Here is a 24,453-nt window from a genome sequence, read left to right as displayed (position 1 = left end):
CTTTGCTCTTGATTTATATTATATGTATTAATTATCATTGATGGCTAAACCGTGGATCTTGTGACTGTGGATCGCACCCACGGGTTGTCGGGCAGGACCGATATCAGTGGGTGGGGTGTGATTGTGGATTTCCTTCAATGTTCTTATGACCTTAGTTTTCTACTAAACTAAATCAAAATCACTTAAATCAAACCATTCAGTTGAACCACATTGAACCAGTATCAAAACTTAATCATAAATCAATCAAACATTATACATATATACCTAGACCTCGTGAAATGCATACATATATCATAGAACCTACCTTAGTCTATAAAGTATAACTTTAGTCTCTAAATAGAACCATGAGCTACAAATCAATACAAATGTTTAAAATAAATCTTGGTGTCTCATTGAATTTACCCTAGTCCTTGGATTAGAATATACACGTGGCTAAATCCTATAACTCATTTAGCATTCATTGGGATACCCCGTCCAAGGAGAAGATCCAAACTCAGCGATATAATGTGCACCAAAATCTCCACTGAATATTTAGTCGAGTTATTATGATATAGAGATTTCGTATTGAACAAGTCAACGCCTCTGGTTTTCCAAGATCTCGGCATATTTTTGTCCTCTTAGTCTCATTACTTACCCAGAAATCCCAATAGACATTAATTACATGTGCTTCTTTTATTATTTACTTGAACCCCCTGATACATTAGCTTTACTGGAGACATCCTCGATAATTAGCGTTTCTTGTAAAAACAGTTTCGCTAGGATTGAGGTAATTTAGGGAAGTCGTCAACAAAATATTCAAATCAGCTTTGGCATTTAATCCTACCCAAAAAAAAAAAAGCTTTGGCATTTAATTCACTTGCATTTAAAATTTTGACTTAGATATTTTTGGCATGTTCCAAAATCTCCTTTTTTACTCTCTCTTTTCCCACCTTTTCGTAAGATCTAAAATCTCGCCTTCTTCGATATATTGATCTGCCTTATAAAATTCGTGTTTGGCAATATTTCTTTATCTCATATCTTTTTCTTTTTGCCAAAACATGAAAGAAGTTATATTAAATGAAGAGTGAAAGTCTGGAGACCTATACAAACGGTTCGAGTCCATAATAAACAAAGGTGGTGTAGTCCACCAAGATCTCTCTAATGAGAAACGATGAGCACCCCTAGCAAGAAAGTCGGCGAATCCATTGCCAACCCTAGGAATATAACGAAAAGAAATTAGGTGAAACAAAGAACAAAGTTTCAAAATACCTAACACTAAAGTAGAGCTCATCCAATCTAAAGTTGGAGCCTGTGAAGAGCCAAAATCTCTAGTAAGCAATGCGAATGGATATGCAAATCAAATGGTCCTAGGAAAGACCCAAGGATAATACTATCCCTAATAGCTTGAAGTTCAAGTTCAACAAGATTTGCCAATGAACTATGTCTAAATTTGCTTTGAGCCACACAAGATTGCCTAAAATCCCACATGATGCATCCTCTACCTCCTTTGTGTGACAAACTATCCCATGACCCATCGCCAAAGATTTGGAAAAGGGCAAGCTCCTGTGAAATGGGATGAATTAGCCTTAGATAAAGATCCCCACAACCCCTTTGAGATTCTGTAACATGGGATTGAATATCTGCACATAAGTGAAAAAATGTAGTCATGGTTTAGATAATAGAAATCTCAATCTCTCTAAACATAGTTAAATTCCTAGCATTCCAAATACACCAAGATAAGCACTCCACATCTGATTGACCAAAGTAATATTGTCACAACCCATAACTTTCAGGTTGATAAAATCCATCCAATCAAATAAATTTGACCCTAGAAAATAAGAAATGTTTATGCAAAGTAGGGATGCTCTCCAACACTCCTGAGCATGGGGCAAAAAAATAAAGCATGACAATATATTTTCCAAATTAAATAGATAGGGATAAGGGAAACGTTTTGCGAGAATAAAGAATTCCCTATTGCCATTGCCTCATGCAAAGATCTCCAAATAAATTGTTTTGTAATAGCTCTCGTATTTCTAACTCGAGATCCATATTGCAAGTCAGATTACCCAAAGGTCCAGCCGAAATAAGTTGTGGAGTATCCGAAATAAGTTGTGAAGTCCATGACCCATACCCTGAGTCCATAGATCTGGATTCTGCTGATGAAGAACCTATCATTTTGGGAACTTAAAGGAGATCCATTGGAAACCCTGATGGACTAGGAAAGTGGATCAGTCGGAGACAAGTTGTGTTTGAAGATATCCGGGATTAAGGTAAGGACACCCCCACATGTTGCTTAGGATTAGGTTAGTGTTGGGGATCAACTGGCTGAGCAAAGCACCCAAGTACTCTAAAGTACTAGGGGGCGATTGCTTAAGGCGTTTGATTGATCAACCAACCGCCCCAAGCGATTGCCCAGGTCTGCTTGAGGGAATTAAACCCTAATTAGCTCCAGTCCACTATAAATAAGTAACCTTGACCTTTTCTCTCATTATTATATTCGGGATTACTATTGTTGACGATTAGGAGTCAGAGACCACGTGTGGGAAGGTAAAGGAAGCATGATTTGTGAGGAAGATCCAATCCCTCGTCAGTTTAGCGAATCTTTCAGAGGCAAGTTGATCTCACACCCTCTATATTCTTTCCTCATCTCTTTGAATGGTGTGAATCCATCCTTCTTGATTGGTGGTAAGTTATTTGCTATCCTCATCAGTGATCTTGATTAGATCATGTCTGAAAACGGATCCTTGCATGTGAATAAAGGATTTATCTGATCAAAGGAGATGATGTGGTTATTGAATCATTAGAATTCTAGGGTTTTAGTTTATGCTTGTGGTGTAGGCTCCTTAAGGATGAGATTCGGATTTAGATCATCCCAAAATCATATTAAAATTGGGAGATAAAAAGTCAGAATTTCGGACTTAAGTTGCTGTTTGGAATAGAGGTGGTCAATTAGGGTGGTTGATTGCCCAACCAACAACCATAAGAGACTGGCTGGGTCACAATAGTCCAGTCAAGTTGGTTGTTGCTTTGTTTTGACTCCTATCCTTAATGTATTTTTATAACCTTATTCCAGGTAGTCTTTGAAGTTCTCTAGAATTGTTGTGGGTGAGGTCTAACTGCACTTTAGTAAGCTTTTATAATTCTTCAGGGAAGGATATATTCTTGCATATATGTGTTGACATGATCTATATTGAATTCTTGTATCATTGAATGTATTTGTATTATTGTAACTTGTTGCAACAGTATATTCATGTGAGTTATAGTTAAGTTATGTGTGTGTGAATGATGATTAATTATACTTCAATTGCTATGCGATGATTAATTTAACTTTTGCTTCCGTTGAACTTTATAAAGTTGGAACATAATTACTTTATTCCTTTTCTTTGATTTATTCCTTTGAAGTATTGGACTCATGTAATTCTTTTTATTTAATTGGATTATTCTTGCTCTTGATTATTCTTACGTGCATTTATTATCATTGATGGTAAACCGTGGATCTTGTGACTGTGAATCACACCCACGGGTTGTCGGGGGGGGGGGATTGATACATTGGCGATAGACAGATTTCATAAAGAACTTTCCATCTTTAGCTTTATCTCGAATCCAGGAGTCTAATGTATCAGGACACATGATAGGAATACATAGTATAGTTGGAATTTCGTCTGGAGAAAATAAAGTATGGTAATTTCCAAAGAGGATTGTACCAATCAATAAGATCATCAACCAAGTAGGGCTATGTCCCATAGGGGGATTGTCTATAGGATGAAAAGGTAAAGAGGGAATCCATGGGTCTCTAAATATATTCACATTAACACCATTACCCACTTGTCGAACAAGACTTTGTCTAAGTATTACCTTCCAACCAATATACTTCTCCAACTCTATGAACAATTACTTGGGACATGGCATTCAAAGAAATGAGTGTCCTTTATATATTTAGCATGCATTACCTAGGCCCATAATGAGTTCAGGTTGGTTAAAAGTCTCCAACCTTATTTTGCCAAAAGAGCCTTGTTGAAACATTGGACTTCCCTAAACCCCAAACCTCCCTCTCTTTTGCCTTTACAAAGTGTTTCTCATTTAACCCAATGAATTCCTTTACCTTGGTCATTTTTTCACCAAAATTGTTGGACCCTTTGATTTATAAAATTGTACAATTCTTTGGGTAATAGAAAACATGACATAGTTTTCAATTGACATAGGTTTGGGTGAAGCAGACAAAAATATGCCGAGTAAATTACCTAAGTGTTATATAAGTAACTAGTGATATGACATAATATATAACAAGAAATAGATTTGGTATCATTTGGAATATATATATTATGTATCATTAGGTTGGTTTTGGGTTGGTTTCAGTCTACCTTGTAAGATATATATGGATTCTAATTTTGGTTTTGATTTATTTTCATTGATTTGGTCTAATTTTGATATCCCTAAAATATTGCTAAAGTGGAAATTGGAACAATGTGGAGGTTTGAGAGTGAGGAAAGCAAGGATTAGTTCTAATTTTTGGTAACTTTATCACTTTACGTATATTTAAAGAGTAATTCTACACATGTTCATTATTGTTACATGCATTAACAATAATTAACAGTTTATGGTCATAAATCATAAATAATTCTTGACCTATTTATGAATTTATGCCTAAATTGATTTATTTTAATGAGAACCATGGGTCATAAATCATATAAAATACGTCAATTTATGTTTATTGCCACCCAATAATCATACATTTCAATTGTACTTGAGAGTGCCTAAATAAGATAGAAAAGTTGCATTGGGTTTGGGTTGAAAAGTCAGGTTTAGACTCATTTGGCTTAAAGCTAGTTGGGTCTAGAAGAACCCTGACACGATTTGGCGGATAGGCTTGATTAGACTTTCGGTTTAAGTTTAGATCTCTAGTGTAGAGTTAGGATTTAGGCTGGCTCGACTTGAATTGGTCTATTGACACCTCTAATTTGGATTATACTAATGCCGATTTCGAGCCAATAAATTGAAACTGTGATTATTTTATACAAAAAAATATATATTTTCACTGCCATCCTAGAGTTACTCCTTAATATTAACGTAACCCTTTGTATTACCCAATTTATCCGTTAGACCCCTATTTTTAACTCCATTAGTCTCCCTTCATTTTTATTTATCAATTTCTAATATTATTCCTACGCTTTAAGTTTAAAAATACTATCTATGGATCATATTTTTTAATTTTTGTGAAGATTTATGATTGAAAGAAGAAGAAATAGCTGAGTGTAGAGGGAGGCAAACAACTGAGTTAACCGTTGGTTTTTGTTTAAGGGTATTCTAGTCTTTTTGAAATATTTAACTTGCTTAGAACTACATTGAAAATGTGATTTCTTATACCAAGAAACGTCGTTTTAAATATTTTTACTTTATAGAGAGTTTGACTGATAAATTGAATAATTCAGAAATGGCACTGAAAAAAATTTCTAAAGCAAAAAGGAATCGTGACTAGAACCAAGCTCCATGGTCTGACTTTGAGACAAGAAACACAATTTGCCATTTTGACCCTTGGTTAAGTTAAAATTGTAGGGTTGACCTATGAGGGTTGGTTTGTTTTTGGGGGTGAGTCCAACTTATGGGAATTGATAAATTCACGTTTTCTCTTTCTTGATTACCGTATGGTATCTCCGCTGCTGCTCTGATATTTTGAAAAGCGCGAGAAATTGAAAATAGCGCGACATCCGTGTGATTCTCGTTCAAAATAATAGACGATTGGACTGGACACCGGAGAGTAATAAAAGGAATGATGTAATGAAGGACACGAGACACCTCACTTTTTGGTTTTGGGGCTTTTAGTTTAAGTGAGATAATAAGGTATTAATTACTAATTTTCCATTTTTAATCTTTTTTTCTAATTTTTAAATTTCGATGCTTCCGTTTCATATTTCTTCACTTCGCTTTCTTGTTTGTTTGTTCAGTTCCGAGAGCGAAACAGAGAGAGAGAGAAACAGAGAGAGGTTTTTATTTTTCCTCTCTCTTTCTTCAGATCTGAGCGAAAATATCAGAACGGAAAAACAAGTAAGAGTCTGATCCAAGCTTTTGTTTTGGATTTTTTGATCCGAAAAGCATCGAAGATGGTGAAATTTATTTGGATGTTTCTGTTTTTTTACTGAACTTTCTTTCTTATATGTTGCCAGGCTTCAGAGTCGAAAGAAATAGCATTCCTGGAGAAGGAGGAGGAGGAGGATGAGAGAATCGCAGTTCTTCTTTCTTCACTGAAAGAAACGGAGTCGGAAGATTTTTTTTCTGCAACTTCTGTTCCATTGTTTTGAAGCGAGATTCGTTAAATGCGTTAAGGCAGAAACAAGGTTTCAAGAAAGCACAGGTTTTACTCTCATGCTTGGTGTTTTCAGTGAAGTCTTTTAAGTTCTCTTTCGGTTGAAACAAAGCGGTTTCATGTAACCGTTGAGACTGCTCTGACTACTGAGTCCCGGAATTTCGGGAATATATTTCTCCGAGCATCAAGCTGGTCCTGCTTGTATGGTGGTTAGAGTTTAAATCCCTTCCCCTCAGAAGGAAAAAAAAAGGAATTTCCCTGGGGAAAATATTTTTGGGTGGACAAAATGAGGGTTTTGTTTCATACTATTTGATTTGGTTTGATGATGAATGTACGGTTTGTACTGATGAAATGAGTTGCAGGAGATCAAGAGGCGGCAACCCATGAATAGGTACGGTTTTCTTCAATGCTACCATGGCCAGTAAAGAGCTCCAAGTAAAAGAAACAATCAGCCAGAGTAAATAAAAATTGAAGATCTTTGGGTTTAGTAATGCGTTTCTATTTCTCATCTGTATGAAGCAAAGAGGGGGAAGTTTGCTGGACTTCCTGACTTGAAAATTGAGAGCAAGGTTAAAAATTTCTGGTCCTCTTCCTTATTTCTTTTTCTTTTCTCGTTTTGGAATCTAATTTCCTGTTCTCCCCTCTTCTTCGCCTGAATTCATTTGTTCTTGTGCAGGTCAAATTCTTATGTAAATTTGCATAACAAATTAGTTTCATTTGATCACATTTGCAATAGCGAGGAAAGAACCAATGGCAGATACTGAGAAATGCCTAGATTCTCAATTATGGCATGCCTGTGCGGGAGGGATGGTGCAGATGCCACCGGTTAATTCAAAGGTGTACTACTTCCCTCAGGGTCATGCGGAGCATGCTCATGGCAGCGTCGATTTTGGGAATTCCTCAAGGATTCCTCCCTACATCCTATGCCGAGTTGCTGCTGTGAAGTTCATGGCAGATCCAGATACAGACGAAGTGTATGCGAAGATAAGGTTGGTTCCCATGAGGAGCAACGAAGCTGGCGATGATGATGGGGTTGTGGGAAGCAACGGGTCTGAGGTCCAAGAGAAGCCCTCTTCGTTTGCCAAGACCTTGACACAATCAGATGCTAACAATGGTGGCGGATTTTCTGTTCCTCGTTACTGTGCAGAAACAATCTTCCCTCGTCTGGACTATTCGGCAGATCCTCCTGTGCAGACGGTCCTTGCTAAGGATGTCCATGGTGAGGTTTGGAAATTCCGACATATATATAGGGGGACTCCACGCCGTCACCTCCTGACAACGGGATGGAGTACTTTTGTGAACCAGAAGAAGCTCGTTGCTGGTGATTCAATCGTCTTCTTAAGAACAGAGAATGGAGACCTCTGCGTCGGAATCCGGCGAGCAAAGAGAGGGGTTGGTGAGGGTCTAGAATCACCTTCTGGATGGAACCCTTCTGTTGGAAATTGTATCCCACCATATGGGAGTTTCTCTGTCTTCTTAAGGGAAGATGATAACAAACTTATGAGGAACCCCAATGGTGGTAGTGCAAACTCCAATGGTGGCTGGAGGACTAGGGGAAGGTTTAGGGCTGAGTCTGTTATTGAGGCTGCAACTCTTGCAGCTCACGGGCAGCCCTTTGAAGTTGTTTACTACCCAAGAGCCAGTACTCCAGAGTTTTGCGTGAAGGCCTCCTCTGTGAAAGTGGCAATGCGTATCCAGTGGTGTGCAGGTATGAGGTTCAAGATGGCGTTTGAGACAGAGGATTCTTCACGGATTAGCTGGTTCATGGGAACCATATCTGCTGTTCAGGTTGCTGACCCCATCCGGTGGCCTAATTCACCATGGAGGCTTCTTCAGGTGCTCTCTCTCTCTCTCTCTCTCTCAAATCTGTGTATATTATATGTAAAAATATTACGGTCTTTCTTCCTCGCTCAAATCTGTCTGTGTTGTAGATTTAATTAGTTCTAAGCTTTTCAATTCTAGCTCCTTTTTTTTGTCCATTATCTATTACTACAGGTGCCGAATTTTATGTAGTGAACTTTTGGTCTTTAAGTTCTGGTTCTTTTAATTTTTCTCCTGTCAGTATGGCTTCTGATCTTGCTAGGCAGGTGCCGTTGCTTATATGCAGTTAACAACTTTAACATTGTCTGACTTGTAATCATCGAGTAAGTTGTGTATGACATTCTACTTGTGTACCTCTCATGATATGGCATCTACAAGATTCTAGTTCACGTCCAAATTAACCTATCTTGTATACTCTCGTCTGCTAACCAGAGTGAAACTGTAGTTTGTTGGAATTTGATAGTTGGATACAAAACTTGAAGGTCTACTTAAAATCAGATTATTGGGACATCACACGTTGCTGATCTCAATCTCAAAAGATGATATCTTCTGTTAGTTATTTAGGCCCACTGGACGATGGCATGACTATGCCAAATACTTCATTTACACTCAGTTAATGAAACATATTTTATCATTTAGTTTTATATGTCCATTCCTGTTAAGCCTCTGATTTTTCAATAGCTCATATGATGGCCCATGTGAGTGTAAATAGGGAGGGTAATTAGCTCTTTTGGCAGTGTGAACCTGAAATGCCTTGAAGAAATTCTACCCTATTTGCTTCTTTTAGCTTTTGCATATTTATATAGGAAATACAGTAGATGTTCCTCATCTTTGTGGCTACTACTTACTAGGGGGAAAAAAAGAAGAAAGAAATTTCTTTTGCATTTTAATCCTAATTCTGCCTTCTGTATTTTCATGTTCACTACACCTTGTCTTCTTGTGGTATCCTCCTTCTAACCTCCTCTTTATTTGGTGGACACAGGTTACTTGGGATGAACCAGATTTGCTGCAAAATGTGAAGCGCGTCAGCCCATGGCTGGTTGAATTGGTATCAAACATGCCAGCCATCCAGTTCTCTCCCTTTTCACCCCCTAGGAAGAAATTGCGCCTCCCCCAACATCCCGATTTCCCCCTTGACGGCCAAGTTCCTATTCCGTCATTTTCAGGCAACCCTCTTGGATCCAGCAGCCCCTTGTGCTGTCTATCAGACGGCACGACTGCAGGCATACAGGGAGCCAGGCATGGGCAATATGGTATATCCCTATCGGATCTCCACCTAAACAAGCTGCAGTCGGGTCTGTTTTCAGCTGGTTTCCATCGGTTTGATCATTCTACCCCACCTTCAAGAGTCTCCAACAGCATCGTTATGGCCAAGTCTAGTGGCAGTGACAGTGTATCGTGCTTGCTTACCATCGGAAGTTCTCCTGCCGTAACTACAAAAAAATCAGATGATGTGAAGACACCCCAGTTCTTGCTCTTCGGACAGCCCATACTCACTGAGCAGCAGATCTCTCTCAGCAGCTCCGCCGACACAGTCTCACAGGGGCATACAGGCAACAGTTCGTCTGATGGGAATCAGGAGAAGGTGACAAACTTGTCAGATGGTTGTGGGTCTGCACTTGTTAACCAGCGTGGGATACAAGACAATTCATGTGAAGCAATTCCATGGTACAAGGATCGGCCAACAACAGAGGTTGGTTTGGAGACCGGTCACTGTAAGGTTTTCATGGAATCAGAGGATGTGGGCAGGACTCTTGACCTCTCAGTTCTGGGGTCATATGAAGAGCTATACAGGAGGCTGGCTGACATGTTTAGCATAGAAAGGTCTGAAACACTGAGCCATGTGCTCTACCGGGATGCATCAGGCGCAGTTAAACACACAGGAGATGAACCATTCAGGTGAGCCTGTCGATCCTATTTAATCTAAAAGTTTATAATGCACGGGTTGAGGTGATCTAATATGTGGGTATTTTTATTGGTCCTGTCGCAGTGAGTTCGTTAAGACCGCAAAAAGGCTGACAATTCTGATGGATTCAGGCAGCGACAATAGAGGAAGGTAGTTTTGCAAGAAGAAAACTTCATCAATCATTTTCCTGTATGTACAGTTAGTTGATAGACCAAACATACCTTTGTATTGGCATTCAAACCATCTGTGATCGTGTCTCCTTGGATGCCTTCTCTTCTTGCCGTTCCCTAATGGAACAGGCTTAGAATTTCTGACCGTCGGCTAAGTTCGTTCAAATTGCGGTTTGCAAGATTTTATTTGTCAAATTCAGTCCCATTTCGGTTCTATAATCTGTACAAATGCCAGTCAAATCTTTTTGCAGGACAAGGGTCACTGGATTGCTGAGTGCTGAAACTGGAGTTGGCTCTGCTAATAAGATGGGCCCGCTAAGCATATTTGCTTGAGATAGGAAATTTTAGGTTTTTGTATGCAGGAATTAGGAATCATTCCATGTTGAAGAACCTCCTTTTTAATATTTATCTTCCCTTCTTTTTTGGGTTCCCCCCCTTTTATGTCTGGTTGGTGGGGTTTGGTATTTGACTGGATTGTTTTACATTGACTCATTATATATTGGATTGAGGAATGAGACTAGTCTGTCTGTTGTTGTTCTATTCTTATGGTATATTACCTTTTTTTCCATGGTTGTCTCTTTAATGGGTTGTATATACTTGTTATCGTTTCTGGGCCAGAAGCAAGAGATTGGTGAGGTCGAGATTGAAAGACTGGTAGATATTTCAGTTATTTTCTGTTCCAGTTGAGCCTACAAAAAGGATTTTCTCTGCACAGTTCAGTTTTAGAGAAGTAATTAATTTGAAAGAGTCCTTATCAGTTCCACAATCTGAAAGTCTAAATGGCTGTATCTTTGTCCATCACCGACAGTGCAAATTTGTGTGTGTTGTGGTTGGAGTTTTGGATTAATTAGAACAACTCTTAAGTCAGCAGTGGGAAACCTTTTCCGTGAAGGAATACCAAAGGTGGTGAAGGGACTAGGAAATAGAATTGTGTGAGAAACGAGGAACCCTAAATAAGCCAATAATAATAACAAAGTTGAGATTAAACAAAAGATTCTCCAAATCAGATTCTTGACTCTCGCTTGCTGTCTCTGTCGTCTTGTTTAAGTAATTTGTTGATTTTTAAATGTTTGATAATTGATGATGCTAAGTGCCAGCCCAGTTCTGGAGTTGTGATGCAAACAAGGTTAGAACTTAGTTCTAAGGAGAAAGAAAGAAAGAAAGAAAGGTGTGAATTCACCGATTTGAGGGCATCAGCATTCACCACCCGTGAGGCCCTGAGAATATTATTAAAAAAGAGAGATGAGAATGAGATGTCAACTGTCAACTGGTAGTTGGCAATTTTCTATTAATTTTTCATTAATTTTTCACCAATTTCTAATTTACGACCAGGTAGGCGGTAGGGGTAGGGGTAGGTGTAGGGGTAGGGTTGTTTCTTCTTCCAATTTGATTTGATTTGATTATTTTAATGAATAAAATATTAAATCACGTGCGGACATTTGGAGCAGCTGCAAATGTTGCGCCGCTTCGATGGGCGAGTGGACCCTCTTTTGCATTCACTGGTTTTTTTTTTTTTATTTCAAACCATTTTTCTGATTTTGTCTTTACAGTCTTCCATGCAGAGACACACACGAACCAAACAAGAACCAACTGAACCAACAATGGCTTCTCTATACACAAATCTGCAAGTCTGCAACACAATTGATGAAAGAAGAAAGAAGAATCTCCCAATACAAAACTCTCTCTCTAAACATTAAAGATTCCGAATGATACGGGAAGTCAACATGGTCAACTTTTTACATGTTAGAGATATTATGGAGCTTGTCTATTGACTATCCATCAATGTATCATTTATTTAATTACTCAAAAGCATATATCATTTTTACCGTTACTTGATTGGTACAAAATCTTTTAGGGTTTTTTTGGTTACATAAATCTAGAAATTCATAAATGAAAATTTTATACCTGTTTGATTGTGTGAATTTTTAAATTCATGAAATCTAGGGATTCAACTTTTTACACTAAAAGCTTGAATATGTAGATTTATGGGTATGAAATAAACATTCAAAGATTTCACCTCTACTATAAGCGCGTTAAACATTTGCAAAATCACCTTGATGGAATTCTTCGAACCATAGATTCAAGTTGACTAAACAGTTAATTATATGAATCATGACTCCATAGATTTGAAATCTCTAGATATTCGAAATCTTCAAACTCAAGTAACCAAACAGGCCTTTAGGCATTGCTTATTTGCTAAGTCTTGGGGTGGAAAAAAATAATTTTTTCTCTGAAATCTTTTTATTTTTATTTTTATTTTTTATTTTTTTATGAAATCTTAAAGTATGACTTATTTGGTTCAATGGAAGTCAAAAATAAACAAACAAGCTTAATCTACTTAAGGAAATTTATCAAAAGAAACTTATTTGCTGAAGTGGAATGCTACTTTTTTTCACCCCATCCCATCCTATTTTAAAGTCCTACATATTTAATAGAATCTTGTAGAAAAGTGAGAAACTTCTCCATAGAATCTTTTCATTTTTATTCTTATTTCCTCACCCCACTACATTCGAGTCCTACATGTTTATTTTTCTATAATAGATCGTCTATTCCCAAAAAGAGGAACTTAGTACATTGTTCTCGCCTGGTGGGAAGGGGATCCAAACTGGACTATGTCATTAATTCAAATACAAGGTGAGGGCATCGCCCCTCGTCTCAAAGGGATTCAAACTCTAATCTCCTACTTGGAAGCTTTGGTTTTTGCCAACTAAGAAAAAACAATGCTTCATTCAGTTTCTCACTTCATGCAATAAAAAAATTTCATATTTATTTGTTTCTCTATCTCATTAGACTAAATAAACTTCATTAGAATTATTATATTTTTCTCACATCCTTCATCCACCTAATTTTATTCCACCAAATAAACTATTTGTTATTTTCTTATCATTTCAGTCTACTTCATATGAGTCCCACACTTTTGACTATTAGTTGCTCCACCTGTTTAGCGTGCAAGCGAACCGATCTACAAAACATGTTTTCAACCGGTTTAGTCAAGCAACGCCTTCAACAATCAAGCCAATGAAACCCACAATTTTAGAAGAAAAAAACACTGGTTGCAGAGCTCAGAATGCTTGGGAGTAGTCAAAGAGTGCGTACGTGATGATGGCAAGAGTGTTGGTTTATATAGTATTTGAGTAGTTAACCATTTAGGGAATCTCGAATGTAATAGTAGTTGAATCCGACTTGGACTACCAAGTCAACTCGAGCTCCATAAACCGATAAGCGTCCTTGGTCGTTCAATCTTCCTTCATAGGTCTCTCTTGACCGACAGTTGTAAACATGTCATACATATATAGTGGTAGTCATTGAAATCGCCCTTAGTTTCCTTGCACGACTATGAGTCTCTTCCGAAGACATAGAAAGGTAGTTCAACTTTACTAGTGTTCTTTTGCTCTCTGCACACGTCTATAAGTCTTGATTCATCCGTGGTCCGACCGGTCCTTTGTCGATCCATATATATCGATCCTGGTCGACCCACATCTTATCCGGTTTATTCATATCCAACCATATCACTATCCAACCCTTTTTTCTCTTACAAATAATTGGCCATATAAAAAAATTTAAAAATAAATAAATAAATAAATAAAAAGAGATAGGAAATGCCTTTCCAAGGCGGTTGCTGATTTCACCTTTTACACAAAAGCAAGGCAAGTTAAGCACTTTCCCCCCTCCGACATGTTTCTTTTGGAAACCATTTTTAATAATTTATTATTAACTCCCTACTTCCCCTTCCATATTCTTCCATTCTTATTTCATTATCACATAAAACTACTCTTAATTTACGTGTTTGTATCTTGTTTTGTCAATAACACACTTCTCTCTCTCTCTCTCTCTCTCTCTCTCTCTCTCTCTCTCTCTCTCTCTCCTCCTCTCTCTCTCTCTCTCTCTCTCTCTCTCTCTCTCTCTCTCTCTCTCTCTCTCTCTCCTTCTCTCTCCTTCTCTCTCCTTCTCTCCTCTTAGGGTTAATTAATCTTGACTTTCTTCATTAACCCATATCAGTATGATCCGGCAAACCTTCCGCCGCTTTGCTTGTTCCCACCAATGACCCAATCCCTCTTAAAAACCAAAACCCTCTTCCATATACAGTTCTACTACTCTCTTCTTATATGCATAGATCCCTTAATTATCAGCATTTAATTATATCTATATATTAACCTCACTACTCAACACTTACTCTTACAGTCACAGATAACCTAATTTATTATATTAGGGTTAATCAACATAGTTTATAGTGCCTAGCTAAAGATTATCTCCACATTTATTACCTGAAAGAAAACTAAATTTGTTTCATCTCTTCTAGTTCCACTGCTAGCTGCTACTCATCCAAACTAGCACTAGACACAAGTAGTTGATTCTCCTTGCTTTCTGCATTGGGATTGCTAAGTTTGACTCAGAATATACAAAACTAATCTCAAAATTAATTAATGCACTAATTAGGGTGACAGTAGATAACTTTGCCAAGAGACAAAGACTTCTAATGGTGACGCAATTTTAGTTCCCAGTTCCTACATGGATATGGGATTTTGCAATGCTAATTACTTTGTTAAGAGTGCTAATCTTATTATTATAACAACATTACCTTTCATGTAATGCATCGGGATCTAAATTGATCATTTGTTTAAATCAAACAAGCTGCAAGGAAACATCTCGTAGAGTTTACGATTGTCTCTTCTCTTTTTTTCACTTTGTAATGAAAACCCATTTTAATATTTTTAAGATTCTCTAAATGTGAGACACTGGAAGCTAGCTAGTCCAATTAAGACAACTTTAAATGCAATTTTATACAGTTTTAATGCCAACCCATGCATGAAAGAAGAGCTTTGTTTGCTTGCTTAAATTAATTAACAACATTGAAAGAGTAAAAACAAAGTTTGAGACATTGAGCTTAGCTAGAGAGAGCGTTGAAACTTAGAGCTGGGTAGCTCTTTTAATGGTGTTCAGATAATTAAGTTGGAACTCCATCTGGGTAAATGGGGTTATATATATAAACAAACTGGGTTTTTAAAAATTATTTTGACAGAACCAAGATCCAAGAATGGCTCTCTTGCATGCTTAAATGGTCCTTATCTGATGGAGTGTAATGAAGTTAAAGTCAACCTCGAGTTCATGAGCTTCCTAATAGTATGAAATGTGTCCCTTGCACCTCTTCTGTCTCTTCTTTCTTCTCTCTCTCTCTCTCTTTGACCAATCTTCTTAAAACCCATTAAGTTTCTTTTCTTTTAAACTTAGAAACAAGCTATATATATATATTCTGCAATCTTCTTATGATAATTAAAATACAGGGATTGGAAGATTCAGATCTTCCTAAGACAGATTTTTTTGAACAAGCTGTACGTGTTGTTGGTCTGGTTAGGCTAGTCCATATGGTTGTGGTCCTAATTTGATTCATGGCTCTTTTTTACGTTATCTTGTCTTGTTTTTGACAGAATTTTGATTAGTGCTCGTAATGGTTGACCAAGATAAGTAATCTTCATACAAAATGAAAGTGCAATCGTGCACCATTATGAGAGTTGGGATTCTCTACTTATCCTATACTTCTTTCACACCTCGCTAGTCTCCACTATACAGTAGAACAAGAGATCGGAAGAACTTATCTTTAAATTTTTGACAAGAAAAATCAAAAGAAAATATTTTTTTTAATATATAATAGAAAAGTATGAGGAAAACAAAGACATCCACCGTGTGCTCCTCTACCTGTCAAGGTAAAAAGTTCAGAATAGAGTGTGATAACTAGCATGAGCGACGAATACGTGAAAAAATTGTCAAAGCACTAAATGGTCATTTAATTTCCTATTTAGTTTGAACACACAAGCCATGCTCCCAGTGCCAAACAAAGCTATTTTCAATCTTTTCGTGTTATAATTATACTCAACAAACTAATAAAATAATTTCATATAATTTTGTCAATATAAGCAATAATATATGTGGAACCACGTAATTATCAACTTTTTATTTTTTTTATTTAAACAATATATCGATGAAACTAGGAGTTCCAGTTCCACCCAAAAAGAGGGCGGAAAATATCCCCAAAGGGTGGTGATGCGTATTGCGCACTATGGCGCATGATAGTAAATTAGTGTGTTATCCAACACCCTGTATTTGTCGTTTTGTGAATGAGAGAGTGAGAATACAAGAACAAGAACAAGAACAAGAACAAGAACAGCGAAAGGTCTTTCGTTTCTCTGTTCCGGTGTCTCACGTCTCGTGTCTTCTGTTCTGGTCCCTCCCTAGTCCCTCGTGGGCTCCTGGGCTATGAAGGAGTCTAAGTAAGAAATTAGTGGGCCTGAGAGAGAAACGACAGAGATTTGGGCGCGGGTGTGACGTGGACCAAAAAAGCCGGCTCGCCCCGTGTGGTGGTCCCCACCAAGCTGACACTCTCCGTTCCGACCGACCGACATCCAGGTAGAGGGAAGTAGGAACGAAATGAAAACACCACCACCACCAACACTCCAACACTACACACTATGACACTACTACTTGGGAGATGCAGTGACACGTACACGTCATCCCTCGTCAGTAAAAAAAAAAAGTCAATATCATTCCCCCTTCTTTCCCTTTTTTTTTTACCTGTACGGTCCAGATTTGTCCTATTGGTTCGACCGGAGAAGATCTGACCGCCTCTACTATTGACCCCACTCTATCCTCTGCCCTACCCTACCCTACCCTACCCTCCCCATCTGGGGATCGTTTCACTCTGCAACCGTCACTGGGGTCCACTTGGTTTAGTTTTCAGCTTTATATATATAATAATAAAACTCTAAAATAGACAAATACTAAAATGGGCCTGTGGGCTTTGGCGTTAGCGGAGGTACTCGGTACTCGGTAGTCGGTAACTCGCTACTCGGATTACGTTTTTTTCCTTCCGCACTTTCAATTTCTCGTTCTCGTAAGCCTACATCTCATAATCTCGTGAGAAATTCCTAATGGAATTCTCATCGTTACTGTACTATTTACAAAAGAGACCCCTCCAGGCCTACCGGGTGAAAACTGAAAAGAACTTGTCAGTCACTTGGCAATCCGGGGTAGCACTTTTTTGCAGTAATGTGATGTCAAGAGTCGAGATCAAAATTGAGATCAAAATTTTGATTGAGATTTTGATTTCGACCGTTAGCAGCACAGTGTCGTGCATTTAATGCTCAACATTCAAGTCTGTCCTGACAATTCGACTGTCGATTAAAAAGTGATCTGATTCTAGTACATTTAATAATGACTCAGAACAAACATAGAAAATATCGGCTTTGGGTTAGTATTTATAGGGATTAGCTCTCATTTGTACCCCTTAGCATGCGTCTGTTTGATGGAATGACGGTAAACAAATATGGATTGGAGAAGTCTCTCATTTGTACCCCTTAGCATGCGTCTGTTTGATGGAATGATGGTAAACAAATATGGATCGGAGAAGTATACGGTTTCAAATGAAATTTTCAGACATGGTTTGTTTGGTGGGTTCAGTGGGGGGGGGGGGAGTTTATCTGACCTACATTTCTGAATTTTCCATAAAACAATTTCCTTTCAATTCTTCTTTCTCTATCCCACATGTTTATTTTTCCTACCTTTTTTTTATTTATTTTGCAAATAAGAAAAAGTTTAGCATTACTAGTCCTAAACAAGTAGAAGTCTTTACGGGGGGCCCACATGGGGTCTATTGGAGGTCCCACGTCTGGTTCATTTTATTAGCACTCGCCTCAACCCTAATATGTGGTAGAAAAATATGATGATAACACAAACCTCTACCTTGATAAGTAAAAAATTCAAATTCTTGTGTTACTAGAGTTGAGTCAAGCCCTTCAACCTGTCTCACATTAAACTAATCTAGTATTTATACACTAAAATAAACCTCGTTAAACACATTACACTAATCAACATGATATATAAAATTCTTATCAAAAGAAGAAGAAAAAAAATTAAAACCCAATACTTGTATTGGACAATAAAAGGCAAAACCTAGGAAAAAAATATGTTTTTTAAACATACATATGACAAATACAAGTCATCCATTTTTATGATTCCTTTAACTAAAATGTATTTTTTTTGGTAGCTTTAAAATAAAATGTGTATTATACTTCAAAGTAATGTATAAAGTATAAGAAAATATGATTATTTTATATTCTTTCACTTGTGGGAGGTTTTGCTGAGCCTTAATCACACAAAATCTGGTAATCTTCCACAGTTGTTAGTTTTGAAAGAACACAAACCCAAACATTGACCAAGTTGCTTTGCGTGGAGTTCATCCTTTCTAGAAGAGTTAATTAATATATTAATATATACATTTCAATTATTATATTTATAATAATTATCACAAAACCATCTTTTAAAAATATACAAAATTTCATTTTCTAACTTGATCAAGTTGGTAGTAGGAAAACATGTTATATATTCTTTAATTGACTTATTAGAAACAAATATGAATTAAAATTCAGGAAAAGACAGATAAGTTGTGATAAAAGTAAACCTTAATACAAATTAGCAGAATAAAACATATACTTAGATGACATAAGAAGATACAAATGTCGTCTCTATCTTTTGAATATTGTTGTTCTAACAAATTTAAAAGTGGGATTCCAACGCAGATCCTACGTCAGCAAAGGTGACAAGTGGACTCGCCGACAAAAATACACGTGGAAGGTTTAAGAGTTAATTAAAATTTGACCCTTGTGATTAAGATGGCTAACTGCTTTTAACCCTTTTAGAGTGTCTGATAGGAAGTCTTAAGTCAAGAAAACACCATTTCATATCCAACCAAAAAGCCTAATTAAGACTGCATTTAACAGGTGGTTGGATTATTTTATTAATTATAATCTTGTTTTCTCATCTAATTATCGTTCTTGGTCATAGTTGAAACTTGTACTTAATTATGATCTCCATTTTTTTATCATTTGATTGGATATGTTAGGTAATATACCTACAATCATTCCTTTCTAGATTTCTTATTACATAACTTACGTAATACTATTACTGTTCTTCTAGTTTTCCTCTACATGATACGAGTTTACTCGTTAGAGTTAAATCAAACCCTTTAACTTATATCATACAGGATTAGTTCAATCTAACAAGCTTTTGAAGACGTTCTTTCTAAGAGGTCTGAAAAGTAGTCTTTTTCTTGCTTCCGCTTATATTTTAAATGCCTTACGTTTTGTTTCACCAATATATTAAATGACACCCTTTAACCTATTTTGTACTAAGTCAAATGAAACACGGATACATCAAGCGGGCAATCGATAGCGCAAGCAATGGTCATGTCAAGATATCAAAACAGTCTCTCAACATAAATTATTGGTGAAAAGAATAATGGGCAGTAAACAATTGGTTGTGATAGTTTGAATTCTTGGCTTCCAAGCCATTACAAGAGTCCATTTCAATCAGTTGTCAAGATTTGAGGTATTTGACAAGATATGTATAAACTTCAAGCATGGTTTTACCATAAGTTCCTATTAATCTCTGTGTTTTCACCAAGATTATGATACAGCAACTGCCAACAGAACGTAATCTTTGTTCCTAATTTTGCTTCTCATGTCAACATACTGTGACAACAAAACTAATTAGCTTTTGTTGTTTTATCACACTCGACATTTTAGTTGTTGTGGCCATCAAGAACCCAACCAGGTCTTATTGATGAACTGGCCACCTGTGGAACTGCTTCACTATCAATTATTTTGTTAGCAAGTGCCATTTATAGCTTAGCTTTGCTTTGTTGATCTATCATTTCTCAACCTTTGCCTTTTAATAGCTTTCTACTTAATTTGCATACTTCATCTTAACTTTTAAAGAGGAAACTTTCTGTTTGAATCATTAGAACCCCTTTTTCTTTCTCCTATTCTCTCTACATATAAAGACAACAAAGCTAGCTATTACCAACCAGCCAACCACTAGCATAGTTTTAAAGATTCAAGATTGGTTCAGCTTCTCGTATTGTTTAATGGAGATCATTCTAATATATGGGCATGCACTAGATTGGATCAGCCTAGTGTGAAATACGTTAATTGACTTGACTTAGTTTGTTCCATCAGTTCTAGAGCTTTTGACGTCGAAAAACTGATAAAACCTAAAACCAACCAATTGACACCCCTAGCATGCATGATAATCCACAACAAGCCGAGCTGGGTCGGTTCTTTGCATTGATGTCCGACCACTAGTTGCCACAAAGTGTAACATCTCAGTTGAAGTTTTCGATCTCGATCCGACGACTGTAAATTTTGCTGAATGTGTCCTGGACAGTTATTGCACAGGAATGAAGCTAGATCTGTAACATCTACCTATTAATTTTCATTGAATTCCTGACGCATAGGGTCAAAAACATCTTTGGAAGGTAAACTGAACATGGCAGGTAAGAACTTTGCAGAGTTAGCAAAAAAACAGGAGAAGAAAGAAAAATGAGTGAAAAATAAAGATAAAAACAGACTGCTAAAGGACAATTAATAGATGTGAACAAACAGATGAGGTTGGAGGGGGAGGGGGGACCTAACTTACTTATGGAATTGGGGAAGGCAGACATCTCTCTCGATGTGATTTGTGGGCTATGAGCCAACCAAAAGCAACAAAAAGATCATAAATACATGACAGTTAACAAACAAGGATTGGGCCATTGGAGTAGTTAATGAGTTGGAACGAAAGCAAAAGGGAAAAAGGAAAACACAAAAGAGAGAGAGAGAGAGAGTTGATAAAGAAACCACCATTGATGAGCAAAATTGAAAGGTGATCTGTTCTCCATGTAATTGTGTGGTTATAAGGAAATGGGAAAGCCTTTGAATTTCATTTGCAGAGGGATTTGATTGGAGGAGATGTTGACGTGTGTGTATATATAAAGAGAATTCCTCTGAGAGTCTTTTCAAAATGGACCTCACCATAGACGGCGTGGTCCAACTCCAACCACCAGAACATTATAGGTTCCCCAACTTCTTCATGACTCTCCAAATTAAAATCCCCACTTCTCTTTGTCTTCTTTATAATTCACTTAATTCAATTGCTTCTTTCCTTGAGAATGGACCTAACCCAGTAGTGCTTGTCTTGCCATCTGAGATTTGTTGCAGGTTGTTTGGAATCATCTTAATCTTTGACATTTTTGCCTATAGTGGGTCAATCAGTCATAATTTTTACACAAAGTGGGTCTTCAAACATTATTCTGGTGGTAAGTAGTTTTTTTTGAAACTGCGAGTCACTCAGGTCATATTACGAACACCTTAACTACATCCTCAGGGGGAAGGGAGTAGGCGGTAGCTGTTACTATAATTAAACATAAAGCAAGTCTTTGCTCTTGGTCCCAGAAGATTTGTAACTCTTGACCTTATTCTCTGAGGCGTTAGTCTTTTTCCCAACTGAGTAACCCCTCAAGGTTGTAAGTAGCGATTTTCTTTTCTCTTAAAGTTTGATGGCAAATATTAAGTAATTTACAATTTGATTAATACATCAAAAGCTCCCAAAAATAAAGAAACATATTTAATCAACTCAGTGTAACATGTCTCATCTAGTCTCCTTTTCATATTCGATGTAGTTTTAATCAGTTTCTTTATGAAGCAATATTCAGCAAATTCCACACAAACTCAATTCAAAACCAAACCAACAAGACATCAATTCAATTAGGTTTAAGATTTTTCGATAATTAAGGTTTCACAACCTTTGACTAGTTCAGATTCCACCCCCACATGGAGAGAAAAAATTTCAACTCACATTGTTAAATTCATAACATGTGTCCAATCTAAAAGTAAAATCCTTTTTTATGAACTTCTTTTGAAAACATAGAAATCCATATCTTCTATCAATTATTCGCTTCAATTGCTTCTTTCCTTGAGGATCGACATAACCCAGTAGTGCTTGTCTTGCCATACGAGATTTGTTGCAGGTCGGTTTGGAATCATCTTAATCTCTGACTTTTTTGCCTAGAGTGGGTCATCAGTAATACTACGTAGGTTTTTTTTTTTTTGGAAACTAAGATTCACTCGAGTCATCTTACGAACACCTAACTTCATCTCGGGGGGGGGGGAGTAGGGAGTAGCTGTTATTATAATTAAACATAAGGCGAGACATTGCTCTTGATCTCAAATATTTGAACTCTTGACCTTATACTATGAGACGTTGGTCTTTTACTCAACTTAACAACACCTCAAGGTTGTAAGTAGCTATTTTCTTTTCTCCTAAAGTTTGAAGGCAAATGTTAAGTAATTTACAATTTGATTAATACATAAAAATCTCCTAAAATAAAGAAACAAATTTAATCAACTCTTTTAACATATCTCATCTAGTGTCCTTTTCATATTCCATGTAGTTTCAATTAGTTTCTTTATGAGCAATATTTGACCTGTAATAACTCCCTATTCCTAACCCAAAACCCAAATTGCTGTTAGAACCAAGAGACCGAGGCATCGAGTACGAATCAGAAGAAACAAATATATAAAATACTCTTTATATCGATCACTTACCCGAATGTAGTAGAATGAACGTGGGCCATCTAGATTGAAACCCATGTTTCGGCCCCAAAGCCCATGGATGTGGATATTGTTGATAAAGAACTTGCCTTTTTGGGAACCGAAGGAAGATCTAGTCGAAACTTGGATGGATTGGGTGTGTGGATATCTAGTGCGAGAAAGGTCGAGTTGGAGGGTGTCCGCGAACAAGGTAAGCACCCTCCACACATTGGTTAAGATTGTAACTGAGCTAGGGATCAAGCGGGAGTGCAAAACACCCAAGTACTAAGAAGTACCAAGGGACGGTTGATTAAGGCGGTCGATTGACCAAGTGACCGGCCACCCTAGTGGTTGATTGAAAAATTATGCCGAAAAACCCTATTTTGCCCCCGACACCCTATTTAAAACCTTTCACGACCTAATTCCGCATTATTTTATTCTTAGAGGTTACTTGGAGTCTATGTTTGTTGCAGCTGAGTGGTGGTTGCAATTTGGACGTGACTCACCCCATTTGAGTGTGATTGCAAGCAAAGTGCTCTCCCAGACATGTTCTGCCACTGGTTGTGAGTGAAACTAAAGCACCTTCAGCCTCATTCATTTAAAGAGGCGCAACCGATTGGGTGTGAAGCGTCTAGAGGACCTTGTCTACATACACTAATATGAGACTGAGAGAGGATCATATTAGACAGGAGATGGAAAGAGAGAGTAGATGGGAGCTAATGTGGAGGACATATTTGAGATGGATGATGATGATAACCCAGTAGTTGACTAGATCAAGGATAGTGGAGAGCCATTATTGGATGAGGAGGGAGGTCTTCCCAGTAGACAGATTGTAGAAGAGATCGGGAGCTAATGTGGAGGACTTCATGGCCCAGGAGGGGAGTGCACATGCAGCACCGCCCGTCCCTTCGTGCCACACCCTAGTGCATCCACCCAGAGTGAGGATTTGATTATCTGGTACAACACTGAGGATGAGGTGACTCAGGCCTCCGGCAATGATGACGACGATGGTGGTGATGATGACGATGGCAATGATGATAGAGGGGATGAGGAGGGTGTTGGACCTCATGATCAAGATTTAGCTAATCCTAAGGACGGACCACCACCACCACCATTAGTACATGAGAGTCAAGGGTGGGGAGGACGACCACCGAGATTCACAAGTGAGAGTTAGTTCACCCATGCAACATAGGATTCAGACCATACTGAAACTGCATCTCGAGGCCAAAATGTTTCTTTTACATATTCGAGGAAGGGGAAGAGGCAACAGCACGACTGTAGCACAAAGGACACACCACCATATGGGTTCTACCGTCCGCCTAATGCCGAGAGCTTGGTGGGATCTATGAGATTGATGAGCATTGATGATTCTAGAGACTCCACCTCAAGAGGATCCGGATGGCATAGGCCTGCAGAGTCCTCATATGATACTGTTGTGGAGAGTATTGGTTCTACTGTGTTGACTTATGGTTATGGACCATATGGTGTCTCTCCTGGCTATCAGATTCAAGGTCAGGCCAGTCAACCACTAGTGGAGCCTTATGGTTATGGAGCAGTTTATGGAGCTTATGATGTCCCCCCCCCCATTGGCACCTATTGAAGTCAACCACTGGGACCTTATTGTCAGTATGGATCTGATCCTTCTACTGACAGCCAGGGTGCTCCTTCATTTGTTGAGAAAATCTTCCACTCTATTCCATAGCCAGTTCCTTATTTTGAGATTCACAACTTTCCACCGTCGAAGGAAATCTTACGCGAGCTATGGGGCGACATCGGGGGACTGTATGCATTGAGGGCGGTGGAAGAGGGAGACTTGATAGAAGCTTGTGGATTAGTAACATACTAAGTAACTAACGTTCTCGCTTTTTCTCAATTGTA

The 24,453-nt window shown here is 37.8% G+C and overlaps 1 protein-coding gene across 2 annotated transcripts; it reads left to right on the top strand.

The window, feature by feature from the left end:
* Positions 1 to 5,891: 5,891 nt before the first annotated feature.
* On the top strand, positions 5,892 to 11,156 carry LOC149023516 (auxin response factor 18-like). Of its 2 annotated transcripts, XM_089144060.1 has the most exons (7): positions 5,892 to 6,021; positions 6,141 to 6,328; positions 6,643 to 6,849; positions 6,957 to 8,116; positions 9,084 to 10,000; positions 10,092 to 10,157; positions 10,429 to 11,156. In XM_089144060.1, exons 4-7 carry the CDS (start codon positions 7,031 to 7,033, stop codon positions 10,508 to 10,510), a joined length of 2,151 nt encoding a protein of 716 aa, XP_089000186.1. In that variant the 5' UTR covers positions 5,892 to 6,021; positions 6,141 to 6,328; positions 6,643 to 6,849; positions 6,957 to 7,030; the 3' UTR covers positions 10,511 to 11,156. The 2 variants fall into 2 exon arrangements, with proteins under 2 accessions (XP_089000186.1, XP_089000187.1); XM_089144061.1 differs by lacking the exons at positions 5,892 to 6,021; positions 6,141 to 6,328; positions 6,643 to 6,849 and having other exon boundaries at positions 6,857 to 8,116.
* The last annotated feature ends 13,297 nt before the right edge of the window (positions 11,157 to 24,453 follow it).

This window comes from Hakea prostrata, chromosome 2 (assembly GCF_041222555.1).
Source record: "Hakea prostrata isolate BN-2017 chromosome 2, UWA_Hpros_2, whole genome shotgun sequence".
In the NCBI taxonomy this organism is placed as follows: Eukaryota; Viridiplantae; Streptophyta; class Magnoliopsida; order Proteales; family Proteaceae; genus Hakea; species Hakea prostrata.
The sequence above is the reverse complement of the archived record's forward strand: the minus strand, read 5'-3'. Positions and strand labels throughout refer to the sequence as shown.